The sequence below is a fragment of the Notothenia rossii genome (assembly GCF_949606895.1).
Source record: "Notothenia rossii genome assembly, chromosome: 9".
Taxonomy (NCBI): domain Eukaryota; kingdom Metazoa; phylum Chordata; class Actinopteri; order Perciformes; family Nototheniidae; genus Notothenia; species Notothenia rossii.
In genome coordinates, this window is record NC_136907.1 from 71,484,268 (window position 1) to 71,502,310 (window position 18,043).

The following is an 18,043-nucleotide window of genomic DNA, read 5'->3' on the forward strand; positions in this document are numbered from 1 at the left end:
TGAAACACATTAGTGCTCTGATCTTTGTTGGCACCATCTGCTCCAAACCCACAGCTGCAATGGCAAAATGAGGTCGTGATTCAATATCATAAAAAAAAAAGCAAACAAGGTCTCATTGTGCGGCCGGCACATTGGTCCGTGCAAACTGCAGTTGAATGCCAATTGGGAACAGAATCAGTGATTGGGCACCCTGCTGCCTTTTGAGAACGCACGGGCATCACAAAGAGCATTTGTGTGTGAGGGATTGGCATCGGTAAACGCTCCCTTTCCCCTCCGCTTGCATGCGACGGTCTGTGAGCAGCTGAACACCTGTGGAGCAGAATGGTATAATAACAACTTTGTTTCCCCAGGAAATGATGCGTTTCCTGACTCGGGCAACACTAGGCTAAGATTAGAGCCGGAGACATGCAACTAGGGAGGACAAACATTTACTATTCCACTCATGCATTTTTAGTTTTCACCTCTTTTAAAGCAAATATACTGAAAGGAAGAAGATATTATAAGATCAGCTACCTCTGTGACACAAAACAGATCCATGTCACCAAACGTTTCTTTATTTGGCACGAGACTGGGATTTAGCAGACCATAATTGTAAAAATACGTTATTCATATACACCTCTAGTAAAAAACACTATTGAAAACATATCTAAAAATATACAGTGAAACATAACAGCAGAATAAAAACACTTTCGCAGGGTTTGCAGGAGGGGGTGAAAGGGGTATTTTACAAGGTAACGGAGGAATGCTAACACATAACAGTCATAGTTTCCTCTGCCCTCAGTCCTCTGGTATGGCCCACACATTCTGTACCAAGATGTGCCAACACTTCAGAAGAGACAGTTCATGCACTTCACAGCCTTGCTGCCGTAGTCCACGCACTCCGGTCCGATGCACTGGCAGCAGGCGTTGTGAAACCAGCGGTACTTGGATCCTCCCATTGACTCACAGTATAGTTTACACTGACGGATAGACACGCAGTCGTCAAAGTAGACCACCGTGCACATGTTTTCTGAAATAAAACATACAGGGAAAGAAAAAAACACATGAGGCACAAATCCAGTTAAGTTTTAGTTTACAATAATTACCTTTAACCCTAAATGTTGCTACTTTTACTTCAGGGGGAAATTAATTTGCTGTGAATAAGTATGACCATATGTGCGGGTGAGTTTAATGAGTTAACTTCTCTGCTCGGTGGGAAATATAAAGAGTGTGTCTTCAGGAGGCAGACAGCCAAAACACCCACAAATGAAAATAAAGAAAATGGCAGCGGAACAACACTTTTAACCTAGTTACAAATCCCTGAACTTGAGGTCTTCTTGGCAGCCATGTCCCCTCTGAAATGATGAGAACCTGATCCACCCTAAACTGTTCTCAGCTCAAGACTTTGTGCAAGGCTTCAGCTCTGAGCAAGGCCTGAGTTTATTACCACAGGTCTCAGCGAGTGTGCAGAATGCAAATGGAGAATTTGACTGGACCTGACAGGACCAGAGAACTATTTAATAATAAAGAATGTGAGCAAAGCACGCTATTCCTCATGTATAACTTATTCAGAAACGGTAAGAGTGTGATGGGCTCTGAACAAAATCATTTGAACAAAATCATAATTCTTTGATACAGATCCTCTGAGACGAGAATTATAATGCAAATATTATCACTTTCTCCTATAATCGTAATTGCAATATCAGTCAAACTAATTGTTATTATTGACTTTTTTCCAAATTGTGCAGCCACACAGCAAATCGCTAACAATTTCTGTACTATTATTATTCAGATCAATCGAACGTAATGGATGGTTTCTCTCCAATAGGGCTGCAACTAGCAATCATTGTGAATCATTTTAGTTGGTAATTACATGTAGATTAGTGTTTGCCTGTTGGAAAGCCAACCACAATTTAACAAGCCCAAGTGAGCAACCGTCTAGAACTTCATTTTAGCTTTTTCCCCCATCAAAACTGATCCACTTAATCAAAGGGTCTCTCAGAAAGGTATGACATTTTCGTAGCAGCCAATAGGGCTTGAGTTCATGTAAGGAACAAATACAAGTAGATGATGATAACAAAAAAGTAATAATTATATAGCAGTATGGCAACTTTCAGTGAAAAATGTATATATATATTATCATTGAAAAATAAATGCATTAAACACATTGTCATTACAGTCAGTGCAGCGCTTGAGTAAACACTTCCCACTGCAGGTCAAGCGTCTATTTAAATTGACCAAGCTTTCTTTGGACTTTACAGTGAAAAGGCTGAATCTCAAACTTCCAATAAAGATGGATGTTCAGTTTATCGGTTAATTTGGACAAAATAAGGATTTTTCAGAGGTCTTGTCTAGGCCAATAGGGTTGAGGTTATGTAAGGAACAAATACAAGTAGATCAAGATAACAAACAAATAGATAATTATATAGCAGTATGGCAACTTTCAGTGATAAATGAATATATATTTTATCATTGGAAAAATAAATGTATTTAAACATTTGAAATGCACTGCGCTCAAAGTTGTCACAGTAAATACAACCCTTGAGTAAATAGTTCACACAGCAGGTCAAGCATCTATTTTAGATCCTTCAAATTGACCACATCTTTGGACTTTACACTGAAAAAACTGAACTCAATCTTCCAATAAAGATGGATGTTGGTGAAATAGTCCTTCAGAGGACCCTGTTACGGTCCTTTTGTACAGTCTTAAACCTTTCCTTAGAATATTTTATGAATTGTAAGGTGTCCTTGGGTGCTTTGAAAGGCGCCTCTAAATAGAATGAATAATTATTATTACCTTGAGAGTCGTAGCTGGCGTGGATGCTGTTGGCGGGAACAGAGACGTTCTGGTGCGGGTCGAGCGACTCGAGGAAGGAGACCATGTTCTCGTGATGGGAGAGCTCCTCGGCCACGGGGAAGGAGACCACCATCATGTTGATCGGAGCCTCTCCTTCGGTGAGGGCGCGGAACAGCGAGGGGATCGGGCGGTGCAGCTCCTCCACCGTGCTCTTCGACGTGGCCGGGGTGTCGCTGTAGTTCTTCGGGTTACACATCCCTGACAGGAGGAGATGGAGGGGGAGAATTAAAGGTAGGTTCATAGACATATCAAAATAAATTCCTGTCTCTATTGAGCCATGCAAAAAGTTGAGTTTGCACAGGTTTTGGATGTACAGTATTTGAGTTGTCTCGAAAACAAAAATGGAAAAGCAAAAGAAATGGGGAGAATTATAAGGAAAAAAGCATTTCAATTAAATCAATTATATTAGGTATAAAACAATAAAAAAAATAGACAAACTAATAAGGTAAGAATGAGAAATGAATATGCAATTAAAATGAAAGCTTATAATTATTATTGTATTCTCTATTTGTATTTATATTTCAATTTACTGTATGTCAACATTTTTCTTTACTTATTTATTCTTTTATTTTTTGCCCTTTATTTTAACACATATATTTTCTTATTCATTAACAGATTTTTTATGTTTTTGGCACTGCTGTGACTCCATAATATTGCGTCATGATAAAAGTATTATCAAGATATTTTTAAACAATTTACAGTTGATTTGGGTCCTCTGCAATTTCGCTTATATCCAAGATTTTATCAATACTGAGGTCATGAGTTAAAGTTCTTCCACGGCAGAAACCCAACCTAAGACAAAGACCCCTACCAAACTCTTAGATTTTAGCTTCGAGGTGGAGATCTTAAAATGTGGGTGAATAAATCCCCAACTATGTTAAAGTCTAAATACAGCTAGAGGTTGTATTTGTATCTTGTAAATTGACTGAACTGACCCTTGTAGCACATTGACGACAGCTAAATGGTTTCACACATGATTTCAACTCACAGAGGCAGGTTTTGTAAAAACCACACAGCTGTCTTGAATATCTCGTCTCAATTAAGATCCTTTTAACACTTCATTTAATTTAAAAAATACAGTAGTAGCCCCACATCCTCTGATAGGATCTTTGTACACCTTCAAATGAGTCAAAGTGAATTACGACTAATGGGTAAATCATTTAATGGGGAACGGAGTTTGACAGAGGAATTGGATTACTAACCAATGCTAAAAGCAGAGCCAGAACAGCTGTTTTAGATAAAGAGTACACATGGGTCCTCCCTCCTCCTCCTCCCTTCCTCTAAAATACCCCCCCTCTCTACTCCTGCTCTAACCACTCGCAGATACACACTTCAAAGTATCCTGCTTTTGGCACAGATAACATGTTTAGAGTGGAAACTTACTTAAAGTGGTCATAAGGCTAGCGTAGTAACAGAAAACAAAAACAGAAAAAATCTATAAATGAGATATATTCTAGCCCAGAGCTACAGGCTGTCCTCCGCGTGTTTTAAAAGGCTGTTCGGCTCCACCTCGGTAACATCTGTGAAGCAGCAGCCAGTTCCCTTCGCTCAGTGTCAGATCGTTGCACTTGTGTTCCACATGAAAGAGTTTTAATAAAGCCTCCGTGTCAGCACGTACAGTAATATCTGTCCGTCAAAGCTGATCTGAGAGATTTCTGGTGTAAAGGGGCGAGGTCGATGAGGGAGCCAACGGGACAGGACGCTATGATAATGTTTTTGGTTTGAAAGTCAATTAAATGGCTACATCGAGAAACTAGACGACGTGATGACACAATGAGAAAGAGATGCAGAAATGACCACAGACACACAAAACAAGACTGAATATAACCAGGACTATGAAGTGAAGCAAAACAATTACAGATGAATGTTACAACACAAGATAAATGACCACACAGACACATGGAACAACACAAAAACAGATGCAAGACCACAAAGAGAGACTAGATGACATACTAAGCAAAACATAAATTACACTAAATGACTATCGAGATGTAGAACAACCAGAAAGAGATGCAATAAAGAGCAGAAAGTCTACCCATTAGACGTAAAATGGCACGCAAAAGGATGCCGAGTGAACCCAAGAAACACAACAAGGCAAATAGTTCATAAAACGGGCACACAGGAATGCCGAATGAGCAATGAAAAATTGGAAATACCACAAATAGAGACAGAATGACATGCAAAGCAATTCAAAATAAATGACTACAGACTTTTTAAACGACCGAAAAGTTTTAGTACACCGAGATCCCCACAAACAGTTCTAACAAGGAGAATGACTAAAAATCGATGGTGCAAAAAGAGGCAGAAGGTCCATAAAAGAAAAACTAAATATGAACAATTATATGAATTTAGTGAAGAGATGCAAATAACCACAAATATATGACACACAAAACAAGGGAAAGTCACAAAAAGTCTGAAAACAACTGTCTGGGTTCTACTGTAAACCGTGGGGGGTATTTTACGCGTAACCAAGACTTAATATTTGAGTCTTCCAACACAGTTCTATTTATTTAATGAAGTATGTTCTTACTACCCTTTAAATCTGTGCCCTATCCTGACCCTCCTCTGCTGGTTTGAAGCGTTTACAGCTGAGGACTTAACAAGCCCAATGTTTTCTTGTTTCACAAATCCGGTTGTTTCGGCTCTCGCTGGGTTTCTCTCCCCCACCGCACCTCGCCGGGGGGCTGAGAGTCAGAGATCATTTTTCGCGGGGTCGACCTCCTCGTCCCCTCTCTCTTCCGGCTTCCTTTATGCTTTGATCTTGTGGAGGACCTCGACACTTCCTGTCCACATGTGCAGCTGCTGCTCAGTAGTGACACTGTTCCTTTAATTTCCTCCTGGTCTCTGCTTCGCGTTAACCTCGGCGTTGTCACTTCTCAGAGGCACCTCCGTATCTGGCTCCCCTCGCCTCACACTCATCTCGTATCAGAGCAGCAACACTCAAACAAACCGCCTGCTTTCTAAACTGTCAAGAGCATTACAGCCACAGTTTCACTTTACCGAGAGAGAGTGCTCTGCGGCGGGGTGATGGAGAGGTTAACAAGACTGAAGTGTCACATGTATGGAAAGAGATTAGTGCCAGAAACGTTTTAAATATGTTGCAATCACAGAGTGATCAATTATAGGGCTCACTGCCAACTTCCTGTTATCCGTATGCAACTTTATTCAACTGTATCTAACTTCAGGTTGATTACTTGCTTATTGTTTGAACTGTATACTGCAACCGGACTAGACTTATGGAACTGTAGATGTATTGGTACGGTAAATACTGCAAACATCATATATATTGTACATATGTATTTTGAATACTTGGCTTTATGTTTTTTCTGTACATTATTAAGTATATATTGAATTGTAGGAGCTATATAAATATATAACTCAATTATTCTGTGTTTTATTTATTCCTGTTAATTATATTTCTTTTGTTACCTAGATTTTTATTCTTATTTTTGATTCTTACTATGCGTGCTGTTGATGCTCTGACGCCTGCATTTCCCTACGAGGATTAATAATGTTTATCTCATCTTAAGACATGAACATGATATAATTAATGAATGACAATAAGGAACATATTTTAAACTAATACAGGGTATATTCAGAAATCCTGAAGTCAAAAAATATAAGACCTTATAAGACCCTTTCCATACATTTTAAGACCTCATCACCACTTGGAGTTCTAACCGGTTACCTTGGCGACACACTTTACCTCACATTGACTATACACAGTATTGATTGTCCTTCCTCCTTATCTTCCAACCATTTGGACGCAAACTTGCATTTCCCCATAACGATGTTGCTTAGCAACCGGCGTAAACGGACCGTTCAGTCAGTCAGCGTGCGATGTCCTGTTCAGATGATGTCAAATCCAACGGGATGCCATAAATAAACTACACAGAATCACACTACACACCTACGCAATGATTACATTCAGGCAGACTGTAGAATACAACCTCTTTGGACAATTTATATACTTATTGAAAACAAGCTACAACATGTAATAACTTGGAAAATGCCGTTTAATACTTTTTAATAGCCTTCATTTTTGCTAAATTGATTGATCAACTTTTAATACTTTTTAAGACCGCGGACACCCTGTAATAGTTTAAAAGTATATTGTTTTGATTACGTTCATTTTAAGAATTAATTTGAGTTGAACACTTTGAACTTAATACAGTATGTTAAAACTGTAATAGGTTGAATTATATTTTATTTAATCACTGCAATTATTTAAAATATTTTAGTCGATTTTCAACATTTGTGTTGGAGCTATGACGGAGAAGGTCTTGATCTGGTGAATAAAAGCAGCAGAAGCTCCAGATGACAACGTTTTACATGTAGGACTTGAGGAGGATTTGAAATGGGATTTATTCACAATAAATAAAAGCTCCGACTCCATTTCACTCCTGTGGTTTAACTTTAAAGTCGTACCTGACAAAGTTCATGATTCATACGACTTAAAAACAACCTTTGCTGGCACTAATCTCTTCTACAGATGTTCAGCTCGACAGTCATCGCGGAGCGTGGGCTACAAAGTAAATCCTGAAATGAAATGCTGACTTAACTTTGCTGTCAGCTGTAAAATATGCAGCTAATAAACGCAGACGCTAACTCACCCACGCAGTCGCAGCACTCTTCCCAGAGGTTCCCCAGACACAGCATGCACTCCTTACAGCAGGAGCAGTTCCCGTCTGACGGGCGACACTGGCACAGCTCCTGAAGGACACACACACACACACACACACACACACACACACACACACACACACACACACACACACACACACACACACACACACACACACACACACACACACACACACACACACACACACACACACACACACACACACACACACACACACACACACACACACACACACACACACACACACACACACACACACACACACACACACACACACACACATTAAACAACATGCATGTAACATAATAAAGATTACCGAAAATCCTCAAGATTTTTGTTACCAAAAAAATGTGGGTAAAACCATCTGGGAGCCAGGAAATGTAGACTCATCGACTCAAATAGATTTCACTTCGTCTTAATTTCTTCTTATATTAAGAGATTTGAGCTTGTTAACATTGGCTTGACTTATTTATTAGTTTAACAGATCCCATGTGTTTATAGATAATCATAATAATAAAAAAAAACACCCTTTGTGTTCCTGGTAAAATGTTCTAAGAGAAACCCGAACACAAGTACCATTTTTTATAGCGTACTGAAAGTTAAAAATCCTATTATATATTTTTAATACAGTTATAAAAGCCAGGAAGTATAACGGTATTATAACAATGTTAAGTGTTTTTTTTGTTGCTTTTATACATTTAAGTTTAACGGGAGGGTTAACAAAGATAAGTAAACTAAGTAAACAGTAGCAAGATGCATCCTCCACATTTTGGTTGGATTCAAAACAGTGGTGTAGTATATGTTGATATATTATCAACCCTTTGGTTTCTATACATTCAAGAGGTTAGGTTTACTTAATTGTTTCATCTGGTTTAAAACGTTTCATTACTGCGATTTCGGTCAAAACTTCAGTGGAAAATGTTTTCCCATTGAGCTTATTCATGTCATTTTAGCAGAAATAAAAAAAGGAAGCCATGCATTACACATTAAATATCAAATGAAGAATAATGTTCAGTGTAAAACACGCAGGTCTCAGTGTTAGAAATCCCACAGCAGACTCAACAAGTGGCTGTGCTGCTGCAGACGTACCATTAAAACACACAGAGCAACAGCAGGTTCCCTTCATGCACACTAACTATTACTGTGTCTATCAAAGTATGCAACACCCCGATAACTGAGAGAGAAAAATAACCCTCTGCTGCTTCCATTCATAAACAGAGCAGGTTCTGACATGTCAAAGTTCACTAATAATTTTCTTAAATGGTTTTTACACTGAAGCTGAGGCTCAAGTACTGTACTCCAACTTGTCCTCCTCTACACTTTAAAGGGAATTATGAAATACATGTACCTGTGTTACTTCCGAGATGAAGATTTTATATGTCAAAACATCTGCTAAGTTTATTAAATATACATTGTTGTCAATGAACGTACTCAATAGTATATGCAATGTAAAATATACCTTGAAATATGTATATTAAGATGCTGCTTTTAACACTAAGGAATCAGGAATATAGACCTAACAACACAATTATATAATAAATAATAGATTTAAAGGTGGGGTATGTCATTTTGGAGAAACCAGCTCGAGTGCGCTAGAATTTGAAAATACACAGCCGGAACAAATCTGCCTCTTCCTTACAGAGCCCCTCCTCCAACACACACGAACGCGCACATGACCAATGAGGGCACGAGATAAGTTTGTGCACAGATGGAAGGCTGACAGGCAGGTAGGCCATCCAGTTACTTTAGCCGGGCCGGCTCGGATGATTGGTCGTGCTTTTTACAGCGCTACGGCTTCCACAGATGAATTTTTTTAAATGTTTTATTGTCAAAGCATTTCATATATTCATTGCTATCGGGATGTTAAGAGAATTCCATGGAATATAACAAAAAGTGTTTCTGAAATAAATTATATACCCCACCTTTAATTCAAGCCATTTTGCAGAGTTGCGACTGAGTACAATTTGCTGCTAATAGTTCTTTATATTTTACTTATCAAAGTAAAAAGCTGGATCAATGTTTCCTTATTTATAAGTTCAAGTCTAGAACCTGCAGACATATTCAGTACATTGTGTATTAAAAAGCTAATGCAGTGCAACTACAACAAGATTAAAAACAATGCTTTGTTATGAAATGTGTGCATTAACTTTAGCCAAGTGATTTCTTACAACTTTTAAACTAAAGATCCGTTTCATTTGGTTCTTCTTTCCTAAATGCTTCCTCCACAGACTTGACAACAGAGGGGGGAAAAGCTCTGCAGCAAACTTCTCATGTTGGCTCTTGTAAAAAATAAGGTAATGTTATTATTACAAGAGTTTATCTGCAAACATCCCAAAAACATGCAGCCTCTGGTGATGCCATAACTCTTCTAAAAAAAGTCTTAAATATCTTCATTCCTCAACTGCAGCTTGTCTCTGGGGACGGAGAGACAGTGAAGGAAACTAGATGTGTAGGTGGGGTTGAAAAGTGGGTGAGTTCCTCTTTCTTTCTTCCCCCCACCTCCCCGTTTTCTCCTGACACAGAACAGGGAGCACATTCCTCCAAGTCAAGGTCACCGCGATGAGGGAGGTGGAGGGGGAGAAACAGAGGGAGGGAGGGAGGGAGGGAGAAGAAAACACCTGGAGAACAGAACATGTCTGCTCCACCAACAACACACTTTCCCCCTCCTTTCCTCCCTTCTCCCTTCAGCCTCTTTCCACCGTTCTTTCTTCCCTTCTGCTTTCTTTTCTGTTATTTCTTCTCCTTCTTTAGATGTTCACAGAAGCCATCTCCTACACAAAAACAGTCAAGCCGATGATAAAAGACTCTCCCATGACTCACCAAGAGAGGGATTGCAAAACCACACACAGTTCACTTAATCACCAGCCTCTATCCGCAAACCTCTGATCAAGATCTGATGCCAGGAGTAATTATGACTCTCCAAGGTGGAATTATAAAAAACTAAACAGCTGCCCCGGGGGAAAGCATGGCTCTCGTATTTCACAATTCAGGAAACTTTTAACAACCATATGGAAATAAAAGATGCTTTGACAGAGAGAGCCAGGAGATGGTTAGCCTAGCATAAACACTGGACACAGGGAGGGAGAACCGGCTAGCTCTTTCAAAGTTTAAAATATCTACATTTAAGCACTTTTAAATAAAGAGTTCAACCATTGTGGTTATAGACCACCAAAAAATCAACCTATTAAATGAGAGTATTGTTACTTCCCATGTCTGGAAAGTTAGAAGCTAGAAACATTAGGTGATTAGCTAAGCTTGGCATAAATAATGTACGCAGGGGATAAAGTTAGCCTTTCCAATGCTTAAAATATTTACATAAAAACACTTTACTTCTATAATTAAATAGTTATTCACTTTCTTGACAAGTTTTACCTAAATATGAAGAAGTTGGATGTCTAGGTATAGCCAGGAGGAGCTTAGCCGAGCTTAGCTTAATGACTAGAAGCAGGGCGAAACAGCTAGCCTAGCTTTACAAACTAGCTCTTCCATATCATGCTAATCACCACATTGTTCATTATTTGTTCAGCATAAAGTTAAATTGTAAAAGTACAATTTGTGATTTTAGAGGAAGAGCTAGCAGGTAGCCTAAGCTTAGTTTAGCTTAAATAATAGGAGTAGGGGAACTACTAGCCTTTCCTATGTTTAAAATATCTAGAAACACTACATCAAAATAAATAGATTAACATTTTTGTATCTATCGGGTAAGAAGCTATAGCCAGGAGGTGATTAGCTTAGCTTAGCATAGAGATTGTAGGGGAAACTGCTTGCCTAGCTTTGTCAAAGTTATTTATCAAGCAAAAATAGAATAAATTATTTAAATCCGGGATCTGCTGCTTTTCTTTGTCTTAAATTAAACTGAATCTCTTTGGGTTTTGGACAGATGGTTGGTCAAAACAATTGAAACTGGTCATTTTGAGTCATTTCTTTCATTTTACAGAATAAACAATCATATGCCTGAGATGAATCGCAGTTGCAACCCTACAATCAACATCCTCCTCCCTGATGAGGTTATCTCGACTGCCTTCAGAGCTTCTACTTGGCTCCCCTCAGGCAGAAACATGCTGTAATCAGTGACAACTCAGCTGCAGCGAGACAAAGGGGCTGTGGGGAGAAAGTGAACATGTGCAGCCTCGTCCTGCAGAGCGACCGCTGCTGTGTGTTAACTTTGAAATCTGCTGCCCCACCCTGTAGAGAACCGGCTTGTGAATCTCTGCACTGCTAAACTGTACATTTCCCTCAGCCAACCTCCCCCAACACACACACCTCCTCCTGACCTCAGCCTCCCCTCCCTCCTCTCATGTTCTCCCACCCTCGGGGGTTTTGGGGAATTCAGACAAATGACTTGAGATGGCAGCAGAGCGTAAAAGCGAGCGTCGGGCAGCAGATCCCACTAATCACAAGCAACATGGAGCTGCTCCAGAGGGGCTGCAGGCGGGGAGAGTTTCTCCTTCACAAAACCATCGCTCTCGCCTCTGACAGCCGGCGGGTCGGAGTCGGCGGGGTCGACAAAGCTACAGAGCTACAAGTGATTGATTGGAAGAAATTAGCCACCTGGAAGTGAAGAAGAACAAGAAGCCACCACAAATGTTCTGCTGGGGTTTAAATTGTGCCAAAGGAGGAGAATTTGTGGTTTTTGTAACAATAAGTTTGTGTAAAAAAAAATCCTTGAAAACAATCTGGTCTGAAAGTCTCCAAAGCCCAATAGAGACTTTATTTCCTGAAAAGCTAAAAACAAAAAATCTAGATCGTTTTTGTATTTGTTTATGCTTTTAAAATGTTAAAATCAGCTAAATCTCACTTTAAAATCATCTTTTCTTAATGGCTTTTTCCTATAAAACAATCAACATGTCATGAAGGCATTGGGCTCTAGCAATTGTCATGTGTTCAATAACTTGTGATATTTAAGTAAAGTAAACAGATTTATAGATATTTTTATAAACAAATTTGACAGATGGACTTGTCTGGAGTTAAAACATATTTTAAAGCGAGAATTTCAGTTTTTAACTTAGCAATAGTAAATGCATTTATCCATTTGCTTTCGGCCTCTAGATTGTGGGTTTGCAATTGAGGGTTGCAGCTTTAAGAGTAATGTTTAACAGTTTATATTTAAAGTATTTATGTACTGCATGTCTTGTTGTGTCCTTATTGCCATGCCGCAAGGAGAGTTTCCCTTAAAGCAACGTACAATTAGGTTACTGCAGGTTCACTTTGTCCAAATGAGGGCGGAAGAGGAAAAAGATTACCAACCTTGCAAAGTTAGCAACGTCTGAGGGCGCAGACCCCCGAGGGCCCAGATTCAAGGTAATTTAATCATTGCACTTTTATTAAGGAATCTAAACCAGAACATATATTCTGTAACAAAGTGATTTTTAGGAACAGAGGCCCAACAGGAAGTCATTACCCTGGGAAAAGCATGGACATGAATGACTTTGTATCTACTGTATTAAAACCGGTGTAATGCTATTTCCACAGAAAATTGTGAGAAATGCTCAACACAATTTTTAAGAACTCAATCTTTTAAAAAATGTCTGAACTTTAGTCCATACCAAAGAGAAAAGCAATTTCTTCAAGCTTACCCAAACCAAATAATCTCCACTAACCTGAAGCTCTGATCATCATATCTTAATTGTTACTAAACTTGTTTAAGGAATTCCTTTACACCTCAAAGTATGTTGACTTTCTTTAACTTAACAAGCTGCTCCTTTTAAATTTGATCAGGATTATCACGAACTCTACATCTCTAGTTCCATCATACAGAGAACTGAACAGATGTTTAAATAACAAAACATGTCTAAAAGAAAACAAATGGTTCATCAAACTACTATTGCAACTTTAATTGGAATTTGCCATCTATCCTTCATCTATTCTGCCTTTTTTCCACATCTCATTTCCAAACAAAAGCCTTAATTATCAGCTCAACTTCCTGTGCCAACAATCAAGTCTAAATAATAATAATAATAGCTTTAGTTAGCTAAGGTCACACAGGTGAAATGGCCACTGAGGTTAAACACAGTACTTTACTGATGTTGATGTGAGGGGCAGGGCCACTAAACACACAGCAGGTCAAACACACACACCCAGAAGGACAGTGGACAAGCGGCAGCTCAAATTTGACTTGACAGGTTCTGGAAAAACAGGCCCACACTTCTCATCATATTTTCCCATTAAAATAAAACGGGATTAGATGAGAGGATTCGTGTTAGGCAGCAGGGAAACTCCCTCTGTCCTTCACCTTTTAGCCTTCAGGGGTGAGGGAAAAAGTGACACCAAGGAAGTGATGTCAGAAAGTCAACAGAAGTCAGAGGAGTGCAAATAAAAAGGAAACCGCACATAAATCAAAGAAGTGTTTCTGTACAGGTAGAGAGCAGGTGTGCATGAAACTGACAGTGAGATCTTTGCTGCTCGCTGTGGGAAAAACCTTCCTCCTGACTTTACTCGGCTTATTGAAGGAATGCATTTTGAATTCTTCCCAACAGATTCCATCTTTCTTCTCTGCTCCAGATTCACGGACAAAAGTTAACTCGAGTTAGGCTGCGGCTGGGTTTCAGGAGTTCTGTTTTTATGTGAAGAGTTTTCAAAACCCTGCCTAAAAGACATAACAGCGGGAGCACATTTTTCTTGTGTAGTTTTTAGTCCGTTCGGCAAGTTTAACCCTAATTTAAATATGATTAAAACAAGCTTTCAACTGCTCTAAACTTGAAATCGACTCCGGCTGCAGACGACATTTAATTTGGGTTCTTGTTAAAGAGAAATTGAAATCTCTGTTTACAAAAAAAAAGCTGTAACGCTGAAGGAAGAAAAGCTTGAACTTGGATGCACCGTAATATAAATGTTCCCACTTTAATCTACAGAAATGATCAGCAGCACTCAGCAGAGTATCTGTCTGTTTGTTACTGAGCCGTGAGGTAGAGAATCAAAAGTTCACAGTGGAGGTCTGCTGTTTACATATTTTGGATCTTACAGCGATCCACATTTTGAGACATGTAGTTTAAAAAACGTTTAACACCAACAAACAGAAATCCATTCATTAAGTTTAACATTTAAAAAGGGGCTTATTGTGGTGATTTTCAAGTTCAACATTTTATGTTGTGTCTCTACTGTGACATGTTAACGTGCTTTAATAATCATAAAGCTCTTTATTTCTCTCATACTGCCTGTGCTGCATCACCTCTTTTCACCCTCTGTCTGAAATCAGAGCCCCGTCTGCTCTGATTGGTTGGCTGGCCAGCTCTGTTGTGATTGGTCAACCGTTTAGAGATGTCCCGCCCCTTTAGCCTATCATGTTCAGTTTGTTGGATTACTAGCCAATAGATGCACAAGTGTAACATAGTGATGTCACTATGTTACGGAAGTAAACAAAGGAATCCAATGGAGGCGTGTCAAGCAGTGGGGGGGGGGGCGGGAGAGAAGCTCCTTCTGGGGGGAACACAGGGCTTTTAGCCTTTACAGACCAATTACATCCACAAAAACCTATATAACACTTCAAGAAAGGGACACGCCCAAAAGCAAAAGAGGCCTCTTTAAGTATATTGTGAGTTGCATTGTTGGAGGAGTCAGAGACACAACATTTTGCCACAAATATCGTTTAAAATTAAAATAAAGATCCAAACTCCCAAATACCTTGTGCAATTAATTAGCTAGTGACTCAGAGAATCAGTGCAGCCAGAAGGGAAAGAGTCTGAGTAGTTATGTAGGAAAAAGGTGGATGTGTTTTACCTGGATGAGACACTTGCTGACGTCGCTGGCACAGAGGGCTTTGTTGCAGCCGGAGGTCGGGGACAGTCCTGCGAGGAGGAAGAGGAGCGCGGCGGCGGCGGGGAGGATCAGCTGACCAGGCCTCATCCTGACGGCTCACCAGCACGGCACTGGAAACACCTAGAACAACACGAGACACAGGACAGGACCTCAGAGACCTGCACAAATAAACACAACTCCATCACACACATTCCACAGGAGGAGAAGTGAAGAGCTGCAGTTAAAAAGATAAGAGGACACAAAAGGTGGTGCGTGATGGAAATTATACAATTTGAGATTCCTAATACAAAGTAGGAGACACTTTTTTTTTTTTTACACAATTCAGATATAAAGTTGCAAAGTAAAGTAAGAAGAGAAGAACCCATCATCATGCCGGTAGTTTTTAATGCAAAAAGGGCTTCTAAAAGAAGGCGATTTCCTTCATTTGTTTATGTTAAATAGAACAACTTTAGGTTTTGGATTGAGCAGGAAAAGACATTTAAAGTTATACATTTTGACTTCAAGAATATGGGAGTAGACTTTTTCATCTATTCTCTCACTTTAAATAAACCAATAGATGAAACGAGACAATAAATACAGATTAATCAATAAGAAAATAAACATTAGTTGCATAACTGTACAATTTAATATCTTGTTTTATAACCATGAACTGCTGATGAATTTTAGTAAATGTAGAATTAAGCAACAATAATGAATAATGTCTTTATCTGTATTCCCTTTATTCGAGTACTTTTACAGTACAGGACTGGTTTGTTTTAACATTGTAGTATATTAAAACGTAATTGTAGTGCTACAAACTGCAGCCAAAACGTAAAGAAGTGAGTACAAAATAAAGGGACATTTCAGCTTTGTGATCTAGAAGAACTTTGACATGTAAACATCACTTTTCTAAAAGGCCTGCGTCACATTTCATTCAAAGCCAGATCTCACTCACACTGTTACAGAGGGATAACAACACAGACATCTGGCAACATCAGCCTCCTTCACCTATTTTTCCCAAAGCGTAGCGCGTGAACACACTGTCTGCTACTTTTTACACTTCACCACTTTGCTGCACATTGTTCCACTTCAGCAGAGAACATGTGAGGAACATTAGCTGCCTCACTCATGGACGCGTTTCTTCACCTCTCTTTTTTGGGGCACATCGCTAACACCAAAAACTTTGTTTCACTCGCACGCAGCCACAAGAGAAAGCAGTGCAGGAAACAGCGACACAATAAAGAGAGAGGGGGTTTAAACTTACCTCAGCGCTGTTAACAAATCCGAGACTTTTCTTTTTAACAGGGAGAGTGGCTGTTTTCTCTTTGAACTTCTCCAGGATGGTGTTCTGCCGCCGCTCAAGTGTCCACTGTGTCCAGAGGGCGTCAGTCTCTCCGCAGCAGAAAGCGACAGGCAGTCGGGCGCCTTAAAGGCACACACTCCATTTTCTCCCCAACAGTCTGCGGAGGAAAACACCGGGCCTCAGGTCAACACACACACCGGAGTGTCTTCAGGGTGACGGCCGTGAACAAATCCGCATCATGAACACCGGGAGGCAAACTTTAACATCTGCGCCGCGCTGTGCGTAAAAGTCTTGTGCGTAAAATATCCTTTTTTTAGACCAAACTCGGGTCATTTCTCGCCGCCCAGGTGGGTTCTGTTTTAACTCCTTTTTGCTACACGAGCTATTCTCTCGCGGGCCACCCCCCACCCCATTACACGGCCCTTTGTCTGCGGTCTTATCAGCGGGTTTTATGAGTGTCCTCATTAGGTGAGAAAGGGCGATTCGGAAGCTGTGAAGCTGCAGACTTCCCGCTGTGAAGCCCCCCCCCCCTCCCCAACAAAGCTCATTTGTAGAAACGAGTCTGCTATCGGGAGAGTCTCTGATGGGCCATTTCACTCCACATGTGTTTACACGTGTTTTCCTAAGACTCCATCAAACACAACAGGCCCCACTTCCAGCCTGCAGGGGAGGGAGGACACACCTTCAATGAAAACACTTTAAATGTAAATCCAGTCTAAGAAGAGGGACAATGTAAACCAAGGCAAACATGTCAACTTATTTAAACACGGACATGTGTTTTGTTTCCAGGCATTAACACTACATGTGAATAAACCCCACAATCAATTATATTTTTAGTAATTATCGTGCATATAACCTGTTACATGAATCCTCCTATATTAATTCCAGCAGCCTTTGCACTCTGGCTTGCCATTTAGTTGTTTGAGATATATTTATATAGTTACTTTTGAACATAGTAGTCAAAGTTTTATATATAACTTTGTTCAACTTTCTGTAGTTATTATATTTAGCTGTATATTGTCTGTGTAAGAATAGAGAGAAACACAATGGAGTCAAATTATTTGATTACATATTTACTTGGCTTTTGAAGCTGATTCTGAAAAGAAAATGTACGATTTCTTCTTTATTCTGACGTTAAATTAAAAAGCATTGGTCAAAGCCAAAATCCAATATTATCCAAGATGTTGGATTGTTATGATATATTATTGGAATGATAAATGTATAGTTAGACTAACGTTTGATATTAAAGAGCTTTACAAATATCGTATTAGTTTGTTCAGTCTGCAGCACATTGAGCTGTACAGCGACACCTACTGGCCGAGAATGATACTGCTTTTAAGAGAATGACTAAAGACCACTCATAAAAGGTACATCTTAATTACAGGGGCTGCAACCTCAGTTTTAATACTTTCTAAAAATAAATACACATTTTATTAAAAAGCCTAGTTTATATTACATATTTCCAACATTTTAGAAAACAAAACTACTGCTTGGCATCTTTATAAACCTAAATATATATATAAAT

At 39.4% G+C, this 18,043-nt stretch overlaps 1 protein-coding gene across 2 annotated transcripts; it reads right to left on the minus strand.

Moving 5' to 3' along the window:
- Window positions 1–538: 538 nt before the first annotated feature.
- twsg1a (twisted gastrulation BMP signaling modulator 1a) lies at window positions 539–17,096 on the minus strand. 2 transcript variants are annotated; one of them, XM_079652563.1, is made up of 5 exons: window positions 16,480–17,096; window positions 15,198–15,394; window positions 7,450–7,549; window positions 2,777–3,034; window positions 539–1,009 (listed from the first exon to the last, which is right to left on the minus strand). In XM_079652563.1, exons 2-5 carry the CDS (start codon window positions 15,321–15,323, stop codon window positions 828–830), a joined length of 666 nt encoding a protein of 221 aa, XP_079508689.1. In that variant the 5' UTR covers window positions 15,324–15,394; window positions 16,480–17,096; the 3' UTR covers window positions 539–827. The 2 variants fall into 2 exon arrangements, with proteins under 2 accessions (XP_079508689.1, XP_079508688.1); XM_079652562.1 differs by having other exon boundaries at window positions 15,198–15,356; window positions 16,480–17,078.
- Between the last annotated feature and the right edge of the window lie 947 nt (window positions 17,097–18,043).